Source organism: Episyrphus balteatus, chromosome 4, assembly GCF_945859705.1.
Source record: "Episyrphus balteatus chromosome 4, idEpiBalt1.1, whole genome shotgun sequence".
Lineage (NCBI taxonomy): Eukaryota > Metazoa > Arthropoda > Insecta > Diptera > Syrphidae > Episyrphus > Episyrphus balteatus.
The window spans coordinates 55,182,245-55,206,885 of NC_079137.1; the positions used below are offsets into that span (position 1 = coordinate 55,182,245).

General features: G+C 28.7%; 2 protein-coding genes across 3 annotated transcripts; both read left to right on the forward strand.

Annotated features, from left to right (window-relative positions):
- The first annotated feature begins 6,852 nt into the window (after positions 1 to 6,852).
- On the forward strand, positions 6,853 to 8,034 carry LOC129918256 (uncharacterized). The gene is made up of 3 exons (XM_055998687.1): positions 6,853 to 6,983; positions 7,305 to 7,416; positions 7,491 to 8,034. Exons 1-3 carry the CDS (start codon positions 6,975 to 6,977, stop codon positions 7,889 to 7,891), a joined length of 522 nt encoding a protein of 173 aa, XP_055854662.1. The 5' UTR covers positions 6,853 to 6,974; the 3' UTR covers positions 7,892 to 8,034.
- Positions 8,035 to 10,576: 2,542 nt separating this feature from the next.
- Positions 10,577 to 24,277, forward strand: LOC129918254 (uncharacterized). Of its 2 annotated transcripts, none has more exons than XM_055998685.1 (3): positions 10,577 to 10,732; positions 23,557 to 23,677; positions 23,750 to 24,274. In XM_055998685.1, exons 1-3 carry the CDS (start codon positions 10,727 to 10,729, stop codon positions 24,181 to 24,183), a joined length of 561 nt encoding a protein of 186 aa, XP_055854660.1. In that variant the 5' UTR covers positions 10,577 to 10,726; the 3' UTR covers positions 24,184 to 24,274. The 2 variants fall into 2 exon arrangements, with proteins under 2 accessions (XP_055854660.1, XP_055854659.1); XM_055998684.1 differs by lacking the exon at positions 10,577 to 10,732 and adding an exon at positions 10,888 to 10,962 and having other exon boundaries at positions 23,750 to 24,277.
- Positions 24,278 to 24,641: the final 364 nt, after the last annotated feature.

The window sequence follows — 24,641 nt, forward strand, 5'->3', positions numbered from 1 at the left end:
TCGTATATCATTAGTTCGTATCATCAGGGGCGTTCATTAGGCGAGTAAATTCTCCGATTTGCTTAAAAATTCTGATGGTTAACATTTTAAGCATTATTATGTACAAACAAATTGCAGATAAGTTTGGACAAAAATATGAAACCTGTCAAATTTTAGAAGTGGGGATGAAATGCTCTCAGAGAAAGAAAAAATTGTGCAAAAGTACGCAAACTCTTTTAGGACAAAATTATCATTTATTAAAAGAAAAAAAGAAGGCACTAGCTTTTGAAAGATTTCAGACTTTTGTCCGAAGAAATTTTTGGGCAGAAATTTGCAAGAAGAGGGGCTCTCTTTTTTGTAAAAAAAAAAACTACACAGTTTCAGTTTAATCAAACAGGAATTGGGTTAAAAAAAAGTTGAAAAAAGGAGAATTATTTCTGTTTTAGGCAGTACCTAAACAGCCCTGTTACATGTAACATTAGTTATACATTTTTATTTCATTTTTGGCACACAAATTGAAAATGCCAACTTTTGAGGTTCTGGGTAGTCTACCTCCGTAAAAAAAAAGATCACTCTCAAAAGTTTTATTTTGTATTTAAGTGCCTTATATGTTTTCACTAAAATCCAAATGAGATATTTTCGTAAACTATTTCATTTTGAATGTCAAATGGTTAATGGTAAATTGCTAATCCTCATCGAGGTAAAATGGATCGAAAGATTAATTTGAAATTAAAGGCCCCAACCCATAGAATCCGTTCCACCCGTTGTGTCAATCAATCCGTTAAAATTGAAGGATGGGACAGAAAGGGGTGACCCAAAGAATACGTTGCATGACGGATTGCTTTTTGACAGCTCACTTTAAATTCCAAGGTGTGTTCGATATTTTCTCGATGAATGTGCACTAAGGAAGTTCTGATGCAAGAAATTGTTAACTATTATCGTTGTCCTTTTTTTTTTAATAAAATAAAATACGCTACTAGACTTTATGTATGTACTTGCTCTTCAGTTAAAAACAATTTTTAATAACAGATTATCATTTGTAGATATGACTTTGGCATAGTAAAATTGAACTCTACAACAGAATTTTAGTATTTAATTGATATAATTTATTAGATATATCATTAAATGTTACTTTTATTACATTTTCTTCACAAATAAACAACTAAAGTTCACAATTCATAAAATCAGAAAAGAAAAGAACACAGTTCTTAGTTCTGAAATTCCCCGGTGTGCACTCCGAAACAGAAAATCGAACTGATCTATTGTTGACAACCAATGTCAAAGGATACGACAGATGAAAAAGTAGAAAGTTGGGCTATTTCTTCCGTCGAATTCGTCAAATACAAATAATTGATTTATTTTATTTATTTATCACATTATACGATATTTTGATAGGAATAATTATATTCCACATAGTGTAGTTCCGATAACCAATGAAAGATACAAAATATTTTGCTTATTTTTTACTTTGGTGTACTTAGCGTAGTTCCTTCAACATCAAGTGCGGTCCTACCTTTATTTTAATTATTCTTTCAGATCATTGAACACTTCTACATAAGATGTTTCCAAAATGATTGGAAAGTGGAAGTGTTCATCGCTTTTGACAGGATCTTTGGAATAAGTTCAGTGGGGAACTTCCAACGATTGTCAGTATAAGAAAATAGTCAAAAGAAAACAGAAAAAAAAATTTACAGCTATAGCTGGGATGGTGAAGACATAAACAAACAAAAGGAGGCGCGAATTGTGATAGAGTTTTGTGAATTTAGTTCGTGTTTTCCAAAATAAATATGTAAAATTAATTATTTTTTTTTAATTAATCGGAAATAAAAACTTTAAATTTGAAAACAATCGCGAAATATAAAAGTTTTTGTGGTCAAATTATTTCGAACACACAGTGTTTGTTGTAAGTGTGTGTGACAATATGTTTTTTGTTTACATTTTCCATGCCGAGATATGTCAAATTAGAAAAGGAAAAGACAAAGATAGTTTTTGGAATTTCCCTTTATGAAAAAAAAAAAACACCGCCAGAAACAAAACAATAAAAAACGTTTAATGGCGTTTTTAATTGGCAATCCGGAATTGTTCTTCGATTCAGAATCCCAATTGAACAGTTTTTTTTTATTCCGAAGAATCTGAAGTTTTACATGTGCCACATATATGTGTAATCGCGCCAAACTTCATTTGTTTTTGTGCTGCAAACATTTTGTACTGCTAACATTTAAATCTATGAATGTGTGAGTGATTCTGCTTCTGATTCTGTTTTTAAAACCAGAAGAGAAATTCTGTTTTTTTTTCAGAATCAGAACTGTCAGTTTTGATTTTTGGTTTTTTGTGAAATTTTTTGAATCCAAAATGGATGCCATGCTATGGTTTTTGTTTTTTTTTTTTTTTGTGAAAAAATTTGTTTGCATCCATCATGGATGTAATGGCCTTCCACTGCGGAGTTAATATTAAAAAAACAAAAGCGACTTTTCTGACAGACAGCTGCCAAAGTTTATGTACAGTGGTGCCAAATATTTGCATGGATTTCAAAAATCAATATAGATAAACAAAAAAACACACCTATGGTTTTTTTTCAAGATTTTTTGTAAGTACATACATATACAGCTGTGTTCAAAATAATAGTAGTGCCTGCAACAAAATAACATTTTTTATATTTACGGTGCTTCTATGGTTAAAAATTTAATTTCTTTGATGTCAAAGTTTGTAACGGTCAATTACTAATAAATGTATCGTAATTTTAAAATGAAAAAGAAGGTGCCAAATAATTTTTCATTGATTTTTGGTTGTTCTTTCGAATTTGACCTGTTCAAAATAATAGTAGTTAAAGTTATTTTTTAAGAATTTAAGAGCGGTTTATAACTTAGAATATTTATTTTTGGTTTAAAAGTAAGTACTCATATAATTTGAATAATTTTTCAACAAAAAACGATTTGTTTCGGTTTTAATCTATTTAAAGTTCGAAGAGCAAAACACTGCAGTTCGGATAAAGGAAACTTATACGAAAGCTGCTTGAAGAAGGGAAAACCTACTTGGAAATTCAAGTTTATATTAGGATGCTCCCCTACAATGGTAGCCTATGCAATAAAGTCAACGAAAGACCCGAAACGCGCGGTAAAAAAAGAAAAAAGACCGCCGTAGATGACAGGCGTATTGTCCCGACGAGGAAAGTTGAGCCTTCTGCATCGTTGTTTCACATCCAGAAGGCTTTAAGCCTGGATTGCAGTGCAGTGCACATTCGGAGGCGAATGTTAGACACTAATTTGTACGCTTGAAACCCACGAAAAGTTCAGCGAAACATGTTAAAAAGCGTATCCAGTTTGTAAAAGACCACATAAACTGGCCAGCAAAGTAATGGCGTAACATATTGTTTACTGATGACAGCATATTTGTCCCTTTTGGTGGTACTGGATCTCCACAATACGTCCGACGTCCACCCAATACGGATTATGTTCCAAAGTATACGACGAAAACAGTTAAACATGGAGGGTCGAAAATTTTAGTATTTTAACATATTTCTTTGTTAAGAGCGGAACTTTTCGTGGGTTTCAAGCGTACAAATTAGTGTCTAACATTCGCCTCCGAATGTGCACTGCACTGCAATCCAGGCTTAAAGCCTTCTGGATGTGAAACAACGATGCAGAAGGCTCAACTTTCCTCGTCGGGACAATACGCCTGTCATCTACGGCGGTCTTTTTTCTTTTTTTACCGCGCGTTTCGGGTCTTTCGTTGACTTTATTGCATAGGCTACCATTGTAGGAGAGCATCCTAATATAAACTTGAATTTCCAAGTAGGTTTTCCCTTCTTCAAGCAGCTTTCGTATAAGTTTCCTTTATCCGAACTGCAGTGTTTTGCTCTTCGAACTTTAAATAGATTAAAACCGAAACAAATCGTTTTTTGTTGAAAAATTATTCAAATTATATGAGTACTTACTTTTAAACCAAAAATAAATATTCTAAGTTATAAACCGCTTTTAAATTCTTAAAAAATAACTTTAACTACTATTATTTTGAACAGGTCAAATTCGAAAGAACAACCAAAAATCAATGAAAAATTATTTGGCACCTTCTTTTTCATTTTAAAATTACGATACATTTATTAGTAATTGACCGTTACAAACTTTGACATCAAAGAAATTAAATTTTTAACCATAGAAGCACCGTAAATATAACAAATGTTATTTTGTTGCAGGCACTACTATTATTTTGAACACAACTGTATGTATGAACATATTCCGTAGGAACATTTCATCTTCCATTTGCCAGGAAAAGTCTGGGAAGTGCACCTATGTATGTACATATATAGTATATACATAATGTACATAAGAAAAAGGCCGGAATATTTGAAGGCTCCAAGGGAAAAACAGCACAAGTCCATTCCAACTCATTTCGAGAAAAATGCATTTTTAAATTTTGTTCTCCATACAACTTAGTACTTAAAGCGCACAATTTATTTACTTTTTCAGCAAGGCTTAAATTTGTTTTATAAAAGTTAGGATGCCATCAGATAGTGGTCAGTAAATATTACAAAGACCTCATCATTCGTTTATTTTTGACAAAAAGTGGACATGTGCCGTTTTTCCCCTGGACCCTTCATTTGCTCTTTGCGTGCTATAGGGGCGTAAGTGTTGCACCCCTATTACGATTGTCAACTATCAATTCTTTGCCCCTGGGTAAAAAGGACTTACATAAATGATAGTTTACCAGAAAAACCGATTGATGTTGAAAATCGATGAATTTTTGAGCATTGATCCTCTTATTTTTATAAGAAAGAGTTACAAATTTATGTTTTTGATACCAAATAAAAGAGCTTATTCTCTTTTCATCAAAACCCGAAAGTGCAATTTTGTGACTTAACCTCTTTGTAGCCGGAAGCAAAGAATTTATAGTTGTTAAAAAAAAAAATCGATCTCTTATTTGCTTTGAAAAAAATTTGAAAACGAAGAATGATGCTAACCGTGAAATGTAACTGAAAAGATCCATTAAAAAAATGAACAGTTTTCCCCCATTTCGATTTTAAAACATCAAATTTCAGTATTTATCAACTATCAATTGATAGTTGACAATCGTAATAGGGGTGTTAGGTCCGTTTAGGTACTTCCTAGGCTAAAACATGATAAGTGGCTATTAAAAATGAAAAACTATGAAATCACGTAGGTTGATACGAGTTTTAAAATTTCCACTTTTGAATAGCGATATAAAATTTAATGGAGTGTGAATTAAATGGGTCTAAGATAATTTTTGGAAAAGCCCAATACAACAGCAAAGAAAAATCGTCAAAGGAAAAATTGTCGTATGTAAGAATCAGACAGAAACCTTACGTTCAACAATTTTTTTTATTGACGATTTAAGGTGGTGAATGCATGATTCAACATCGGTTCATGTTCTTCAAATTGACCAAGTTTGAGATATTAGTTGCGGCAACCTGTTTGAAATAGAGTTAATTATAAAATGTATGTACACCTTAGGGAACCTAGAATTGCTAAATTTAATGTGCCATATTCATAGCTGTTTAACTTAAACTGGGGCTAATCCAATGTATTTTAAATGGGATAAACAGGAGTTTTTTAGTAATTCTCGACTTTTTAAAAAACACACTCTGCATTTACATTTGTACCTACCTACCTATACTTTCTTTTTATTTAAGCATGCGAGAAGTCTCGCACGGGTAAGCTAGTAATATAAAATAGGATTTTCAACTTCCGATTTTTTTTAATGAATTTTTTTATGAATTTAAGAACCTGAAAAAAACTTTGGGTCATTACATTTTCGTCGGGAAAAAGTGACTTCAAGTAAAATTTAGAACAAAGTAATTTTTTTACGTGAAAAAAAAATCAAGTTTTCTATTCGTAAAGAAGTAATAAACTGTAGAGTTTTATGATAGGAAGAAATGGAATATTTGAACTGCTTCAAAAAATAGTATAGGGAAGAGAATAGTTTTTTTTTTTACATATATCTAACGTTTTTAATTGCAAAACAAGAAAATAGTCTTCAGAAAACAAAAATTGTTCTTATTGTTGCTTTGTTTAGTTAGCCTGTTCTGGACTGTCCGGAATAAAAAAGTACAATTTTATGGTGCTTAAAGAAAAAAATTCTGTCCTAAATAGCATTCGTTGGTGTTGTTTGGAGCAGTTCAGAAAGGGATTTAAAAATAAAAAAATGCCAAAAACCAAAATATTTTCGTAATTTTACCAAACATAAGTTGATTCCTTTGAGATGACTAAAGTAGGTACCATGTAAAAATAAGTCGATATTGTACAGACAGTTTTTGAAAGATATTAGTCATGTGCATTTAATGTTTTCCTATTAATAAGGGTTCGAGAGCAATACTTCTGATGGTTTAAAGATGAAATTTTTGTTTGGTGTAGGCAATTTCTGCATGTTTGAAAATCAAAGTCCTTATGACTTTTAAATTTAGTCAGAGTTTTACAAAAGGAATTAATCGGTGTACTGATATACTTAAAAAAAGGTTTTTTTCAAGCGCCAGTTTTATTTATTTTTGCAATTACTGACATGGTCATTATTGATTAGAAATTTGTTATAAAACTGGAGGTAACCCTAAATTGAAAAACAAATTACTTAACTACTGTTTATATATATTCAGCTGGACTTAAGGGCTATGTAAATATTATTCCTATATTGTGAAATACATTTGCAACTAATTTTTTTTTTAACTGCACTTAACCATTAATTGTTTGAAAATACTGTTTTTTGTATCAGGTATAAAGTAAACTTCAGCCAAACACAATAGAACAAAGATAACCATGATGATTAATATCCAACCCGCATTGTATTCACCTGTTTATATATAAAAAAAAAATGGTTTAAAAACATTTAATATTTTCATGTCGAGGCAGAGTAGGTATAAAAAGATGTTTTTAAATAAAGTGTACTCGACTTGTTAGATCTAATTTGCTATTGACTGTGAAAGTGTATCATTCTAATTTTGTACAATTTTTGTATTCTTTTTGAAATAATATAACTAACTCGTTATAATGATGAAAGTAAGCTAAAAAAAAAAACGACAATTAAAAAAGATATTAAAATAATGTTTAGTTTTTGCTATCAAATATAAATAAGGCCTTATCATAAAATCAAAACATTTTGTAAAAAAAGATAAATGATATATTTTTGCATTTTGTATAGATGCTTTAAGTGGTATGAAAGATTATATTTCTTCTTTTGAAAGAACACAAAAGGTGTTTTGTAACTTGTTTTGAAAGTTTAAGTGGGGTATTATGGTAGCTAGTATGATAAAAACTTTAAGGTCAAGTTTTTGAGATAAGTGCGATAAGTAAAACTCTTCTTTTTTTTTATCTTTAAAGGTTATTGCAAGGGCTTTATTTATTACATGCATTTGTTTGTTTTTAACTGAAGAGGTATCATCTATTGGTATATCAATTGTTGGTGATATTCGTATCCAACCAATGAATAATGGTTTGTTTTTAATTTATTTTTTAATGCAATTTAATATTTAATTAAAAATCTCTTACTACATTTTTTTCTTAAAGGCTCAATCTATTGTGATTCATTAATTTGTCCATCAACGACAGTTCTTTGCCGTGTTACAAAACGAAATGATCCAAATGACCTAAACACCATTATTAGACAACGTACATGTTCAGATAAAAATGGAGATGTTATTGAACAACAAAACTTAAATGAACCAAATAAGAATCAAGGAATAGTTAATGTTAATGTTTCATCTGGTGGAATATATAATTCGCGTCCTATGACTCCCGAAGAAAAAAAGGAACTTGAGGAATATCTAAAAAAGACTAAACAACAAGTTGCTGATACTATAAAAAATATGCAAACATCATTGAGACCTCTGCTCGATGGAAGTTTTGCATCTAATTTGAAGAATCAAATAAATAATAGTTTAAGAAATCCTGTTTTGGATTTTTTGTAAACTAATGTTGATAAATTAAATGAACTTATTGTGTATAATGAACGAAATAATTTTGTAAATTTTTGTTAATAAATAAAATATTGCATTAAAAAATTATAAGTACCTAATTACTGAAGGAATATTTCAAAAAAAAGTTAATTCAACTTTTATATATGTTCATCTTTCCACACGTGGAACAACATTTTGAGAGTAAGTTTTTTTTTTCAATATTTCGTTTTTGAGTTTTCTGAAAACGGTTAAAACCATTTTTTTTTTAAATTTGTTAGACAGTTTTTCTTTTTATAACAAAATAATTCTCTAGTATGTAATTTTTGCTTCCTCTTCCAAATTTAACGTTACCAAATTTCAATGGGTTAGCATTTTCTTTTTGGAATTTTGCAATATATATATCGTCACTGTAGTTCTAATACCTCGTAACTCCGAAAAGTCGATTTTCAGGACAAGCAAAAAACTAAGTATGAAATGTATGAGGATCAATACACATGATCTGGTTTTGACTAAGCGAAGCTCAAAAATATAGGTTTTAGGCAAACAGTGTCTTTTCTATTACATCTGTTATGAAACAAAAAAAAAATAAAATTTTCAACACTTTTTCTTTTCTTTTTTATAATGAAATGTGGATATTCAAATTTTTTTTTGCGCAGGATACACTTTCAAAAAAAGAAAAAAAAAAAATATTCCAGAACATCAGATAAGATCTATTTACATATAATTTATTTATTATTGTTTCCTTTATTAATAAAATTGATAAAACACTGTGTTTGCTTTCTTTTTTTTATCGGAGAAACTTGGACTCAAAATCGAAAATTATCACGGGCAAGAAAAATGCAACAGCATTGAAGAATAAAGCACTGTTCACAAACAAATGAAATTTAATTTTTTTTTTAAATACTTTTTTTTTTAACAAAAACTGTATTAAGCAGTAGCAAGCTATCTAGTGTTTAATTTATTCAAAGAAAATTATAACATTTCAATTTCTAAAATAAGAAAAATGTAAGAAAACCGATTGTTCGTACGAACAAACTTTTATTCGTAACGACTAATTTGTTTTTTAATATTTCTTAAAAATATGAAAATGTAATTTTTGAAAAATTTGAACTATTTTTCTTTTAATTTACCTACTTTAGAAATGCATTAAATTTCATTTGTTTGATCATTCGCTCATTCGTTAGTCGCTCTCATGTAAACAGTGCTTAAGTATTTGAGCAATCAAAAAAGATATCAAAATTATTTAAATACAATTATAAAGAATAACTTTTTTATTAAATTAAGATCTTACAATAGTTTCGACCATTAGTCTAAACGGCGAAATTATCGCTAACTTGAGTCAAGCTATACCAAAGTAAGGGCTTTCTTAAATTAAGTTAAGTATTAGTAACTTTGCAGATAAATGCAATTTGGTTTTGCAATTATCTTAGAATCAGATATTATTTTTGAACAAGGTCTATCTTCTGATAAAAAGAAGTTTTTTATTTTTCAAAAACCATTATTAACAGCATCTCATAGAACTGTTTTATTTTTTAAGTTTCTCCTGAACAACTTTTTCAATTTCAACGCAATTTTAATTTTTGGATTTAAAAAAAAATTAAATTTTGTTTTTGAAAAATAAAATTTTCGAAAACGGGTATTGAATTTTTTTTTGAAATTTTGGTTTAGGTGTTAATTTATTAATACTGGTTTACAAAAATGAAAAAAGTCGGGAGTAAGAACTCTGTGATGTATGTGATTTTAAATTGTAATCTAAAATCACTTTAGTGAGCTGAACTAAAACTGTTTTTGAGCGGTACTCATCGCTACTTTCGTTATAAGGTCCCAAAAATTAATTTTAATGCAAAATATAGATTTTCCGCTACCTGAAAAGCCACAGCTTTAGTAAAGTTTTGTAAAAAGTTTATAAGGACTAGTGCTTTTGTGTGTAGCTAATTAAGGCCTAAGGGCCCACTAAAAAAAAAGCTTCTTCAAAACTTTAGAGGCTGAATTTAGTTAGTTGGAAATTGCTTTTCTACCAAGAAAGTCCCATCAGTTAACCCTTTATTTAAATCCATTTAAAGACTTACCAACGTGAACATTTAATGCATTATTTATTATTAATTTATCAAATTAAAAAATTCAAATCGATGTTTTGAATAAGAACTATTGCATTTTTCAACGTTCTCAATATAATCAGTAGAAATTTGCATACACATTTCAGTAAAATCGACAGAATCTTTCTCGAAAACTATTCAATAATAAAAAAATACTCATTAAAAAAAAGACGATTTTAAATGGCTAATTTCAAATTTTTACAGCTGACAAAGCTCCATATACGTAACATCCTCATGTCTCTTATCGTTAACGGTGATAAAAAACTCACCTTTTAAAACGTAAATACCTAAAAGTCTAACAACAAATGAATTCAAATATGATAAACCTAAACTTAACAACCAAAAATTTGCAAACTTGACATTTTACTACTTCTAAGAACAATATTCTAACTTAAGAAATAGAAAAACGATCATTTAGCGGTTTCTATCAAAACTTAACTAAACTCTAGCCGAACACACACAAACATCAACTTGTGATGATAAATATCAAACTTAATTTGCCACTCTGTGTGATGTCATTACGATTTGTTCTAAACAAAAAGCTCTAAAGAATCTACATATAAAATAAACATTTTTCACGGCGTATAAAATAAATTTTTAAAGTAGAGTGCACTGCTAGTTTAGATCACATTCGCTTAAAATTGCTGTCGCTGTTAAGGTGCTTTCCACAGTCGTAATTTGAGTTTATACTTTGATTTTACAAAAATTAAACAATTTTTTTGTTCAGAAGTTTGTTATCTATCATCTCATCATGAAAGTGAGTAAATATTAATTGAAAAAAAAAAAAGATAACAAAATTGCAATAAATATTAGAAATAATTTTGTTCCATACGACAATTTATGAACTCTTGGTATTTCGATTTAATTTTAACCTTTGACATTTTGTGGTTAAAGTTTGTTTGTAAACTGAACAACAACTAAGAAATAATGAAACATCGTGTAAAGGCTTTTAGGATAAATTGTGTGGGTTTTTCGATTTTATTTAAAGTGAGTCCTTGAATCCTTTTTGTGGACCGATAGAAAGTGAAAAGTGAAATTTAAAAATAAAAGCTCTCAAAGCTGTTTTATAATTTTTTTTTCTGCGCAAATCATTGCCAATAGAAAATTTAAGATGAGTCAGAGTTTTGTTAGTTTATACTTTTTTGTTATTTGGTGAGAATTTTTCAATAAAATGCATTTATTGCATATTGTCATGTAAGGCAAGGTGCACGTTTGTGAAATAAAACGTGGCATTGATACAAAGTATATTTTACTTAGAAAATATTTGGTGATAACAGAAAGCCATAGAAAGAATGCACGAATTTAAATCTTAATTCGTGTAAGATTGCATATAAATCCATATTGTTTATCTCTTTTTATACCGGCAAATGATTACATGTGCAAAACATCTGTTGAATTTGATGTGAAGTGAAGTGTAAAAAGTTTTATATTGTTTATATTTTAGATACTGAAAGAAGTGCTACTTTGCAGAAATTTTGTGCAAATATTTTTTCTAGTTGATATGAAGAACATCTATGTATTGTTTTTACTGCCCATATTGGATTTAAGTTTTACGCAAAGTAGTAATCCTTTTGGCAGTTTTACAAAAAAATCCGAAAAAAAGTTGTATGAATTAAATAAAAACATAGGGCGCATCTCTTTCACATTTCCATAAAGAAAATATTAATGAAAAAAAAATATTTTGTACACATTATAAACGGGGACTTCCACTTGGGTAAAATCTCACTTCAAAGTGCAAATTTTAAAGATTAAATATTGTGAATTTTAGTACATAATAGTGCAGAGACCCCGATTAGAATGTTCAGTATGCTATGCATTGCATACATAATTAAAAAATATTATAAATATTTTTTTTAAGGTGAATAAGAGCCAGTCTTTCAATAACCAGATAAATCCTAGTTAAGGCTTATTCCTACGAATAAAAGTTTTTTTTATATTGATATTTTTTATTCTTCTGATAGTCTAACTGACGAATGAAAAATCATGACTAAAACAAGTTTAAAAATTGTAGGAAAAAATCCTGTTTTTCATTCCGAAGAAAATTATGACAAGAAAATTTCGAAAATATTCACTTACCTACCCGTTTACAAAAAAAACTGATTTTTCAAAAAATAAATTCACAAAAATATTTTTGCGAATGGAAATATGTTTTTGAATTATTTCAGAACATATATATGTTTTTTTAAGTTTTTATTTTTCGGACTTACCGCGATTTAATTTGTTTGTCGAAATAAATCGATTAAAATTTCCCGACGTTTCGACAGGGTTTCACTTAATTAAATCGCGGTAAGTCCGAAAAATAAAAACTTAAAAATGTGTAATAACCGTGAAGAAAAAAGTTTAAAATCTAAAATATATATGTTTTCTTTTTCTTTTTTATTATTTTTATTATTTTAAGTACGATTTTCTTTCTTTTTTCTTTAAAATCAAACAAAACATTACTGAAAGTGAATATTCTTTATAAAATAGTGGTGATATTTTTTTTTCTATTATAGGTGATATAATTGTTTTGTTATTTTCTCCCAAACTACCTATGTACATTAGGGTGTCCGTTATTTCCTAAAGTGATGTTTTCGGGGGAGACACCCCCTAGATCGAAAGCTTAGGGCCTAAATAAGGGGAATTTAGCAAAAAAAAAATTTCGGAGGTCATTAACCCGTGCCATACAAATTTGTATGGGAAATTTTTAAATCATACATAAAATTTTTTTTCTCTCGAGTTAAATCATATTTTTTTTTTATGTTGGATAATTCTGGTTGGAAAACAGTTACTTTAAAAGATCACATTCAAAATTTCCCGTTAAAAATTTTGTTTTGTTTGTATTTCGGTTTTTGAAATTATTAGTTGTTTTCGTAGTTTTTGCTTTCACCTATCACACAATTTTAAATGCAGTTTTAATGGTTTTTAATTCTTTTCAAATATTGCATTCAAAAATTTGTGAATAAATCAAAAATGTCAATTTTTTGAAATTTTTTTTTTTGAAATTTTTGCCGTTTTTATAATAAATAAATATTATTAAATACTTTACCCTTTTTTGTTTGCAACTTTTTTGATGTAATTTTTTAGGTGAATAATTTTTAAACAAAATTCAATAAAAATGTTGTAAACATATCTTTTGTAGTAAACGTATAAAAACGGCAAAAATTTCAAAAAAAATTTCAAAAATTGAAATTTTTGATTTATTCACAAATTTTTGAATGCAATATTTGAAAAGAATTAAAAACCAATAAAACTGCATTTAAAATTGTGTGATAGGTGAAAGCAAAAACTACGAAAACAGCTAATAATTTCAAAAACCGAAATAAAATATAAAAAAAATTTTTAACGGGAAATTTTGAATGTGATCTTTTAAAGTAACTTTTTTCCAATCAGAATTATCAAACATTAAAAAAAAATATGATTTAACTCGAGAGAAAAAAAATTTTATGTATGAGTTAAAAATTTCCCATACAAATTTGTATGGGGGAAGTATGACCCTAGAGGCACGGGTTAATGACCTCCGAAAATTTTTGTTGTTGCTAAATTCCCCTTATTTAGGCCCTAAGCTTTCGATCTAGGGGTGTCTCCCCCGAAAACATCACTTTGGGAAATAACGGACACCCTAATGTACATATGTGAAGTAAAATCTTATTGCCGATCAAATTTTATCAGTAAATCATACATTTTACTTCGAAAAAACACAAAGCACCTTTAAATTAGTACACATTAAGAGTTGTTTATTTAATATTTTTCAATAATTTGGAATGAGAAATTGATATGAAAAATTGATAATAAAATATAAAAAACAAATTTCAAAAATATGATATTTAAATATCATCCTGATAATAAAAATATTGTTTTAATATTTTAATTATCATAAAACACATTTTATAGAGCAATAAGAAATCAAAAATTTTTACTACAATAAATTCTTAAGAAATCTTCCAGTTATGTAGGTGTGCAAGATTTCCATATCTCAAAGATTCAATTCAAACATTTATATCAAAAAAAAATATACATTTAAAAAAATATTGGTAGAAACATGATAAATGCAATCATAAAAGCTATTAAAAATACTACTTTGACACTTGTTGCCTATATTTTTACTATTTTTAAACATGAATGAATATTGAACGTGCGATTGTAATTATTTAGTTTGATATTTTCATTTTCAAAAGCTGTTAAACAACATTTTAAATACAAAATTCGAGAACTTTATAGGAAAAATACCCATTTTGGCGGATATTATGTTTATACCTATGTATGTTTATACTTGACTACAGACATGTAGTCATGGGCGTAGCTAGAGATTTTATCTAGGGTGGGCCAGATGTTATCATCGACCTGAAGCCATAACCATGAGTGTGCAATTTTTTTTAAAGTTGTTTTTTTTTTTGTTCTTTTTCTACCTTAATTAGAAAGTGTACCCCCATACAAATTCTTCAAGTTATACCAAATAACTGGAAAACGGCTCTAACGATTTTGATTAAATTTTGCAGGCGTAAAACTGCATTTTTAGTTTTTCTCAAAAAAGTCTAATAACAAAAAAAATTATTTAACAAAACTTTGCCCTGAATGTCTATAAAGGAAGCCCTTACAATCTGTAAACTAACATAAGTTCAAGTTCGATCGCTCTCCCTGTGCGGACGTGTTATTTGCCTTCTCTCTAAAATGTCTAACAACAAGTGCTTTAAATGCGGAAATCCTTTCCTAAAAGATGCTAAATTGATAAAGTGTAGCTTGTTTTGTGGAAAATTGTTTCATAGACTATGCTTGAATTTGCATGATGAAGTTTTAAATGCAATTGTTAATGACAATCCAAATGTTTCTTATCGGTGCAATGACTGTGTTAAATTTCCAATTATCACCGATCTTATAACAAAAGTCAATGACCTATTACCTATCGTTAGTGCTGTATGTAAGAAAGTTGAAAAAATGGACAAAAAATTACAAGGCATGAGTGATAGTATAGAGAATTTTACTGCTAAAAACAAAAACAATGAAACTCTGCATGCCCAAACCCAAACTGATGCTCTCAATTCTTTTGTTACTGGTAATGCAAATCATGTGCATGATGTTGATACACAACTTGTGCGTGATGATGGTGTTTCTGGATCAATATCGACGAATGAAGAGAGTGTGATGGGAAATAGAAATATTAATTCTCCTTCCACCTCTACTTCTGCTCCCAAAGTTAAAGTCACTGTCAACGAAAGTCATATAAAGGTGATTGATGGTACATCAGAGGTTAAGATGTTGAATGCTGGTCTTGCTGCTGCTGCTGTTGTTGGTGCTACTCCTACACCTATTGTTGTTGTTGATGATGAGGGTAATATAAATCAAAATATCGTGAGTAAAAATTCTATGCGTGTTGTTGGTATGGATAACACAAACAATTCTAATGATGAAATTGGTGTTATTGCGCGCTATAAATGGTTACATCTATCAAAATTTACAACATCTACGACTGAGGACTCAATAAAAAAATATGTTGCGTCCAAATTAAAATGTAAAAATGAAGATATTTTATGCTTTAAGCTGATTAAAAAAGATGCTGACATTACGAATCTTAAATACGTAAATTTTAAAATTGGGTTTTCTTCGGAATTGTATGATCTTGCTCTAAATCCGTTAAACTGGCCTAAGAATGTGCTGGTGAGAAAATTCAAAGAAACTCCAAAAAACGATCAGATATAAATGCAATAAATTCTAAACCAAATGATCCATCAAAAATTTGTCAACAACCTTCAAATAATGTATCTGCAATAAAAATTTATTACCAAAATGCTGGTGGGGTTCGAACCAAAACAAATCAATTATTTATTTCAAGTTCTATGCATGAATATGATGTTATTATATTTACTGAAACATGGTTAAATTCAACTTTTAATTCTTCTGAGATGTTTGATTGTTCATATAATGTGTATCGTTTAGATAGAATATATAATGATTATTTAAAACGAGGAGGAGGAATTTTAGTTGCAGTAAGATCTATTTATAATAGTAAATATATTTCATTGCCTATTATAGAAGATTGTATAGAACAAATGTGCGTAAAAGCTGAATTTTATAAGCAAGAAATTTTATTTGTAGTTAGTTATATACCACCAAAAAGCTCAATTCAAATATATGATAAACATATTTCTAATATTGAACATATCGTAAGTAATTTAATCGAAAACCAATATCCCTTTATTGTTGGTGATTATAATTTGGGTGATGTAACATGGACATACTCCCATGAAGATAAATGTATATTTCCCTATAATATGAGTAAAGATATTGAATATAGTTTTATTGATTCCATGCTTTCTATGGATGTTTTTCAAATTAATCATGTGCATAATTCTTTAAACAGACTTCTTGATTTAGTTTTTATAAATAATATGTTTTTTGAAGTTTTGGAAATACCATTTCCTATGTTAAATAATTCTGTACATCATATTGCTATATGTTGTATTCTTAAATTCGAAAGTTGTATTGCAAATTCGCTATTAGTATCAAATGAAATTAATTTAAATTTTTGTAAGGGAGATTTCATTACACTTGACAATTACTTTCAAACAATTGATTGGCTGCATGTTCTTTCTGGATTATCTTTGCAAAGTGCGTATAAAAAGTTTATTGATGTGTTACAAATTGGTTTTCATGAAAATATTCCAAAAAGACAAAAATGTAAATTATTCAAAGTTCCTTGGTCGAATAAACGATTAGTTAATTTGAAAAATGTAAAGAATAAAGCTTTTAAAAATTTCAGAAAATCAAATTCCGAGGTGGACAGAAAATATTTTTTTCAAATTCGTAAGGAATATGATTTTCTGAATAAATATCTACATAAGCAATATGTATTGAACATTCAATCGCGAATTTGTAATGAACCTAAGGCTTTTTGGACTTTTTTGAATAATAAAAAAAAATGTAGTACATTGCAGCAAAATATGGAATATAACGGTGAGTCATCCAACGATTTACAAGGTTCATGTGAGCTTTTTGCGAAATTCTTTGAAACTACTTATGTGGATCATTCATCTTCAAATACTAATCATTTTACTTGCCATTTAAAAGGAAATTTAAATTTATCGAATTTATATCTATCTGAGTACGATATTTTGGATGGATTATCTAAACTTAAGTCAAGTTTAACTCCAGGTCCTGATGGCATTCCTTCGTTTGTTCTTAAAAAATGTCAGTATTCGTTAGCATTTCCGTTACAGATAATTTTCAACCTTTCCTTATCAACTGGAGTTTTTCTAGATGAATGGAAGTTCTCGTACATTAACCCAGTTTATAAAGCTGGCAAAAAGAATTTGGTAGAAAATTATAGAGCGATTTCTAAAATATCTGCAATTCCAAAGCTGTTTGAACTAATTGTTAGAGATAATTTATATTTTAACATCAAAGAATATATTTGTGATGAACAACATGGATTTATGCCTGGAAAGTCTACTGTAACTAATCTTATGCTTTATAGTAAATTTGTTACAGATGCTTTTGAGTCAAAATATCAGGTTGACACTATCTATACTGATTTTATTAAAGCTTTTGATAGTATATGTCACTCAATTTTGATAGTAAAACTAGAATCTATCGGTATAAATGGCATGATTTTGAGGTGGCTACGTAGCTATCTTAATGATAGAAAACAATGTGTTCAAATTGGTAATACTACTTCTAAGATGATTAAAGTTCTTTCGGGTGTACCACAAGGTAGTCACCTAGGTCCGCTTCTTTTTAATATATATGTAAATGAAATTCCATTTTTACTTAAAAATGCATCCTGCTTAATCTATGCAGATGATATCAAGCTTTATATGTGTATTAAAAATGCAGCTGATTACTATAATCTTCAAAGTGATTTAAATACACTTGCTATTTGGTGCAAGCAAAATTTACTACCGCTCAATATAAAAAAATGTAATGTTTTCACAGCTCATCGTATTTTGGCCCCAATGTTGCACAACTACCATATTTTCAATGAGATTCTTGATCGCAAGTCTGAGATTCGCGATCTTGGAGTCATTTTTGATTCAAAGTTGACATTTTCATTACACTATGATTTTATTATTGCAAAGGCCAACTCTATGCTTGGTTTCGTAAAGCGAAACTGCAATGAGTTTACAAACCCTTATGCTCTAAAATCAGTTTATATGTCTTTAGTTCGTCCGATTCTAGAGTACTGTTCAATTGTTTGGTGTCCTTCGACTTTGATTGGTATCAATCGGATCGAAAGAGTTCAAAAAGCATTCACTAGATTTGTAGTTAAGCAATTAAAATGGAGAATTGATACTCCTTCTTACAATTCAAGATGTTCCTTAATTGGCTTGGATTCTCTCGAAAAAAGACGTTCTGTTCAATGCTTGTTGTTTGTTCATGATGTTTTTTCTTATCGAATTAAAAGTTTGAATATTTTGCAAATTTTTGAAATATATATTCCAGAAAGAAGAATGCGTCAACGTGATTTTCTTAATATCCCTAGACATAGATTTAACTATGGTTGTAATGAATCTTTCACTAGATGCATTAAGCTTTATAATAACTACTGTAATGAAATAGACTTGGCAATGAATAGAAACGATTATAAAGCAAAAATATTATATTTATTGAATTAATTAAGCTTTTAATGAAATTTGTAAGTAGTCTGTAAGATTTATAAATCCGTAGATGAATAAAGAATAAATAAATAAGTATTAGTTTACAGCAACTACGTGACACAGTCGTGCATTTTATTTACTTTGCTCCTTTAATTGGCAAATAATTCGCCACGCTCTGTTGTTTTTAATAACTTAAAATAAGCAAAAAGTTTATTTTTAATAATATATTCGATCGGTATTTTTAATAATATATTCGATCGGTAATGTAATCGGTAACTCATTTTTTTTTGTTGAAAAATGTGTGTTTTTTGTTCAATGGTATCGTATTTTGTTAATATCTTTCAATATAAAAAGGAATCAACTCCAAATACGCAATATATTTTTGATAGTTACTGGTTTTTCTTTTTATATTGTTTAGTGTAATATGGTACTCCGTTTTTTAAAAGTTTGTTATATCGAAATGCAATTGGATGGAGTTACATCACTTTTATTTTGAGCGACACAAAAGTTGAATCCAGTCGCAATTTATGACAGCGATTGGCTTTAAAAACTGACCTTACCAAGTTTTCAATTTTATTTGCTTTATTTTTTTGTTTAAGGTGCTCTTGAAACTTAAGCCAGAAGTGTAGGTACATATAAAAATAAAAATTTTTAATTGAAAGTTGTTGTATGCGGGTGACTATACTCTAAAGCCATATTTTAAATATTTAGCAGAGGATACATTTTTGACATTTGAATGTCTGGTGAATAAAACATTATCTTTAGCTCAATTTAGCTGTGTGAATTTGGATACATTTTTAACGTAGATAAATATTTTTTTTTTGCAAATCGAAAGAAATAATGATTTAAAAAAAAGTATAAATATTAACAATTTACAAACTTCCAACACGCGTTGTCATGTGAATTTTATTTTTGTGTTGCCATTAATGGGTAACTAACAATTTTTTTCATCATCAATAAAATGAAATATATTGAAAAATATAAATTTTTCCTAATATACACTCATTATTTTTGTACTACTTTTTCAATTTTCTTTCTTTATTTTCAGTTTTTGATTAGTTATTGAAAAAAATACTCAAAAAATTCTGCAAAAAATTTTTTCTCTGAAAATAAAAATTAAACCGGCTCCTAGAGCAGGATAAATTTTTGACAACTGAAACTATCCTTTCACCTCAAAAGTGTCAAAAATATATTCTCGGCTTAGTATTTAACCCGATTCACACACGGTCTAAGGCCGTGTGTGAATTGCGTTAAATAGTTAACAACGTGTAAAATTTTTGACACTATTGAGGTTAATAAAAAAAATTTCAGCTGTATGGATTATTATTGTTTAGAATTTTGTCTGCCTTTTTCTGGCATGAACAAAAAAAAAGCATCTGCAAAAAAAATTTAACTCAAATTTAACCAGGTGCCAGAGCCCAATAAATTTTTAACAGCTGAAAATTTTTTATTAACCTCAATAGTGTCAAAAATTTTACATGCTGTTAACTATTTAACACAATTCACACATTGAAAAAGCTAATTATTGAATCCGACCTTTTAGACTGCTCATATAAACGGGGTATTTATAAATATGGCTGACTAAGAAAAATATACATAAACACAAGGCTGGTTAAAAAAAATCGATTTTTTTTTTGATTTTATACTCCGATAGATTGCCAGACATCTCTCGAATATAATCACCAAACATGAAATTTTGGTATTAACGGAAAGGTCCTTCGCTTCGCAATTTTCCATTTTTTATATTATCCTTCTACTAAAAAAAATCATGTTCTTATAAATCGGCTTTTTAGCAGGTTTCTTTACATATTCTTGTAGGAAATTGAATGCTCTACAAAAAAGGCTTTCGACACCATTTTCGTTTATCTAACCGTTTAAAAGATATTTGACGTCCAAAGATCTTAATTTTGTAAAAAATTAAATTTAATTAAAAAATTAATTTTAATTAAAAAATTAATTAAATTATTAAACATACATAATAATACAGTAAAATAAGGAGAAAAAAGGGGTAAATCTCGGAATGAATGTTAGTAGAAATTTCTTTTGCTCAATATCTTCCTTTTGCCATTCTATAACATATCTCAAAAGTCTAGAAAAATCTCATGTCCGCTTGTCGCGATTTCAAGGTCAAATCGCGAAATGGAGATTTTCAAAATTAGCAAAAATAGGCTATGGTATTACATACACATATGATACATGATTTCAAGGTATTTTTTAATGCTGATTCCAAAAAATCTAAAATCAAGACAATCTGACGTATCTGGAAAAAGTTATACCTGTTTTTCATCTGTCAACTCATATTATTATAACAGTTGCAAACTTACTGCCGAAAAACCCTTAAAAGTTATGGTAGATGAACCAAATTTTGCATGAAGATTTTAGAATCCATCATTACTAAAAATTAAAACAATCTATTATAAAAAATATAAATACCTACGAAATAATGGTATTTTTTGATGGAGGAGCAAATTTTAAGATATGCACTAAAGAAGATTCTTGTTCATCTTAGGAATAAGTGCTAAAAGGCTAACTTTTTCATTTTAATCTTTGTTTGGATATTCTTTAACTACCCTCAAAAATCTAAAAAAATCTCATGTCCGCAAGTCCTAATTTTCTTGGTTTGAAAATAAGGTGCAGATTTTAAAAAATTAATAAGAAAAGTTTAAATTTTTATATGTATACCAACATAAGCGACAAATGTATTCCAACAAAACTCACAAACAAGTCAACCTGACCATCCCTGAAAAGTAATGCACCTTATTCATGTTGATCTGACACAAATATCTGAAGTGTTATTTTCAATATTTAAAATCTGCACCTTATTTTCAAACCAAGAAAATTAGGACTTGCGGACATGAGATTTTTTTAGATTTTTGAGATATGTTATAGAATGGCAAAAGGAAGATATTGAGCAAAAAAAATGTCCACTAACATTCATTCCGAGGTTAACCCTTATTTGACTGGATTAATACAGCCCTATAATTCTCAGCAAGCGATATTAAAAAAAAAAAATGTTAGTGGGAGCTAAAACCAGACTAAAAGTTCCGTAGAACTGTCGGTTTTTCTAGGGTGGGCCATTGATTTTCTAGGGTGGGCCTGGCCCACCCAGGACCCCCCCTTCCTACGCGCATGCATGTAGTAAGTTTTTTGTTTCCGAAAATATTCTTTGAGGTAATACCTTAAAAAATATCTTTATCAATCTTTTAACGTATTTACCAAATTTGAACACTAGTGCAATTCTATGGTAACTCACGTTATATTCAAAAAAGTTTCCAATACATAAATAAATATATTGTTTTTTCAATTTTATATAAATTAAATAAACTGTGCATGAATGCGAAGAATGAAGTTAAACAACTCATGTATATTAGGGTGTGTCAAAATGCAAAAGTATGGAATTTTCAAATGTAATAGCTTTTAAAAGTTGCATTGCTTATCAAAATAAAATCCTGCGTTTACAATTTTCATTTTAATTAATATCTTTGGCTCGCTCAAAATATAGGAAGAAATCGTAAAATTTCGATTTTTAGAGGTTTTTGAAACATATGTTTTTTTTTTTTAAATTGCACCGTTTGGATACAAAAAAAATATATTAAATATTTTTAGGCTTTCATGTGAAAAATAATTCAAAGAAAAAACTTTTAAGCTTATATTTATTGGAATTGAACACTTAGTAAAGAAGCTGCGAAATAATAAGTGAAGGAAAAAAAATCTTTTTTTCATATAAAATCGTTTTTTTCTTAACAACTTCAACGGATTTGAGCGAGCCAAAGACGAACGATATTAAATTTTTTTTTTACATATTATTAAATCTCAGACCCTAATACAACTTTTGACCACTATTACATTTGAAAATTTGAGTACTTTTTTTTCCGATACAAAAGTGACACACCCTAATGTATATCCCTTTGACCCTCAAAATATGTTTTTACTTGCTCTATAGGGCAAGTATTGGTTTCGTGTAGAAAAAAAAATCGAGGTTTTAATCAAAACCAACATTACGATGATGGAGAAGATAAAAAAAGTGGTTTTCGTCATGCCGTCCGTCGGTCTGTGCGTCTGTGCGTCAATCTGTACATCGAGCTAGGGCCTAAACGGATGGATGGATTTGCTTGAAACTTGGTACAGATGATTTTTACGTAATTCCCTAGACCTGTTTTTTTTATTTTTTTAATATCTCCATTTTAACGCATACCCCCCATATAACGTTTTCGAGGTATTGCAAATTTCTCGAAAACGGCTCTAACGGTTTCGATCAAATTTGGTGTGCAGAATACTCTTATTGATTTTAACAAAACTGCGTTTTTAGTTTTTCTCAAAAAATGCGGAGAACGGAAATATGGCGTTGCCGTTTTTCAAAAATTGCCATATTTTTTAAGTTCATATATTTCATCAAAGCATTAGTTATTTTATTTAAAATTTACAGAGATCATTAAGTATAAAATGTTAAAAAAAAAATATTTTTAAAAACATTTTTGAAAAAAAAAATTTTTAATTTAATTTTTAAACTTTTAATTTTTTTTTTGATTTTTTTTTCTACAAAATCTTAAATTTCCAATAGATATTTAAGATAAAAATACTGTGAACTACAAGAGCAAGTAAGTGCGACCCAGTCGTGCATTTTATTTGAATACTCTTTTTGATAGAAATAAATATAAGTCCGAACGAATTTTTTCAGAAATCTTTAATGAACATGATTTCTAATTTTTCTACAATTAGAAATATGAAGATAAGAGTATTCATTTTTGGAGAGACTTTTCTAACTCTGAACAACAAAAAAAAACTTGGTTTTCTTCATAAGTTAGAAAAGTATTTTACCTAAAATTTTTCATTGGACCATAACAATTAAAATTATGTCTGAAATAATTTGCTGAAGTTACTCCAACACAATTGAATTTCCTCTGAACTTTAATTTCGGGAAGTTAAAGTTTAATTTTGTTTTTTTTTTTTACAGTTTATATGCGTTATGCGTTATGTTAGTAACATTTCTATTAAATTTTTCTAATTACAGAACATTCTAATGAGCCTCTTCGCTTTGCTGTTAACAGTCTTGGTTGTTCAAGCTGTACCCTATTCATATTCGTATAGTTCTACTATAGTTGGAGATGTCCGTATTCAGACACTAAATAATGGTTTGTTAAAGAATTTCCAATCTATCATCAACTGTTTTCATACGTTTTTGTGTCTCTTTTAACTCTCAACAGGTAGTCTTTACTGTGATTCGATGATATGTCCACAAGGAGCATATAATTGTAAAGTAACTAAACAAAATGATCCAAATAACTTTGATGTAATAGTAAGACGTCGAAGATGTTACGATTCAAATGGTTCTGTTTTGGCCGAAGAAGAAATAAATGAACCAAATCCAAACAATGGCGGAAGAGTAAATATGGTCATAACATCAGGAGCTGGAGGAAATTCATATATTCAAGGTGGTGGCGGTGAAGTACATCAAATGACACCTGAAGAGCAACGAGAATTTGAAGAAAGAATGAGACGAACACAAGAAGAAATCCAAAACCGAATTTCTGAATCAATGAATCAATTATATTCGAATTTGGGCCCCTTTTTAGATGGAAGTTTTGCAACAAATTTAAATAATCAAATAAGATCAAGTTTTCGTAATGCATTTTATTAAAAAGTGTTGAAAATTGTTTTGTAAATGCACTTATAATCATGTATATCTGTAACTAATGAATTTAATTCAGAAAAAAAAAACAAATTTTTTTTCTAACAAACTTACAAAAAAATCTTATTATTGCAAAAAAGCACATTATATTATTGTTTACAGTTATCAAATAAATATTTTTCCTTAAACGAAAACAGCACTTTAGTCAGGTAAGTCAATAAAGGCACGTATTTGGTAAATAGTAAATTAATGGAATTTTGAATCACTGTGTTCAGTGTTGATACATGACTGTAATCAATAATTCAGTCTTTTAATTTTGTTGAGCCCATAGTCGGAGAAGTTTTAAAGACTGAAGACATGGCAGTTTTTGAATAAAATAAAATTTAATTAAAAGCAGTTTTTAACCAAATAAGAAGTAAATGTCCGAACATTCTTATTTCAATTGAATGATTAACGGATTGCATTGA

Bases quoted from the DNA above. Each gene is read 5' to 3' on its own strand.
- LOC129918256 (XM_055998687.1), top strand. The intron at 7,417-7,490 runs GTTTGTTTTTAA...TTTTTCTTAAAG, and splicing joins TATCCAACCAATGAATAATG to GCTCAATCTATTGTGATTCA.
- LOC129918254 (XM_055998684.1), top strand. From the start codon at position 10,903: ATGAAACATCGTGTAAAGGCTTTTAGGATAAATTGTGTGGGTTTTTCG. The intron at 10,963-23,556 runs GTGAGTCCTTGA...TTCTAATTACAG, and splicing joins GTTTTTCGATTTTATTTAAA to AACATTCTAATGAGCCTCTT. The intron at 23,678-23,749 runs GTTTGTTAAAGA...AACTCTCAACAG, and splicing joins TATTCAGACACTAAATAATG to GTAGTCTTTACTGTGATTCG.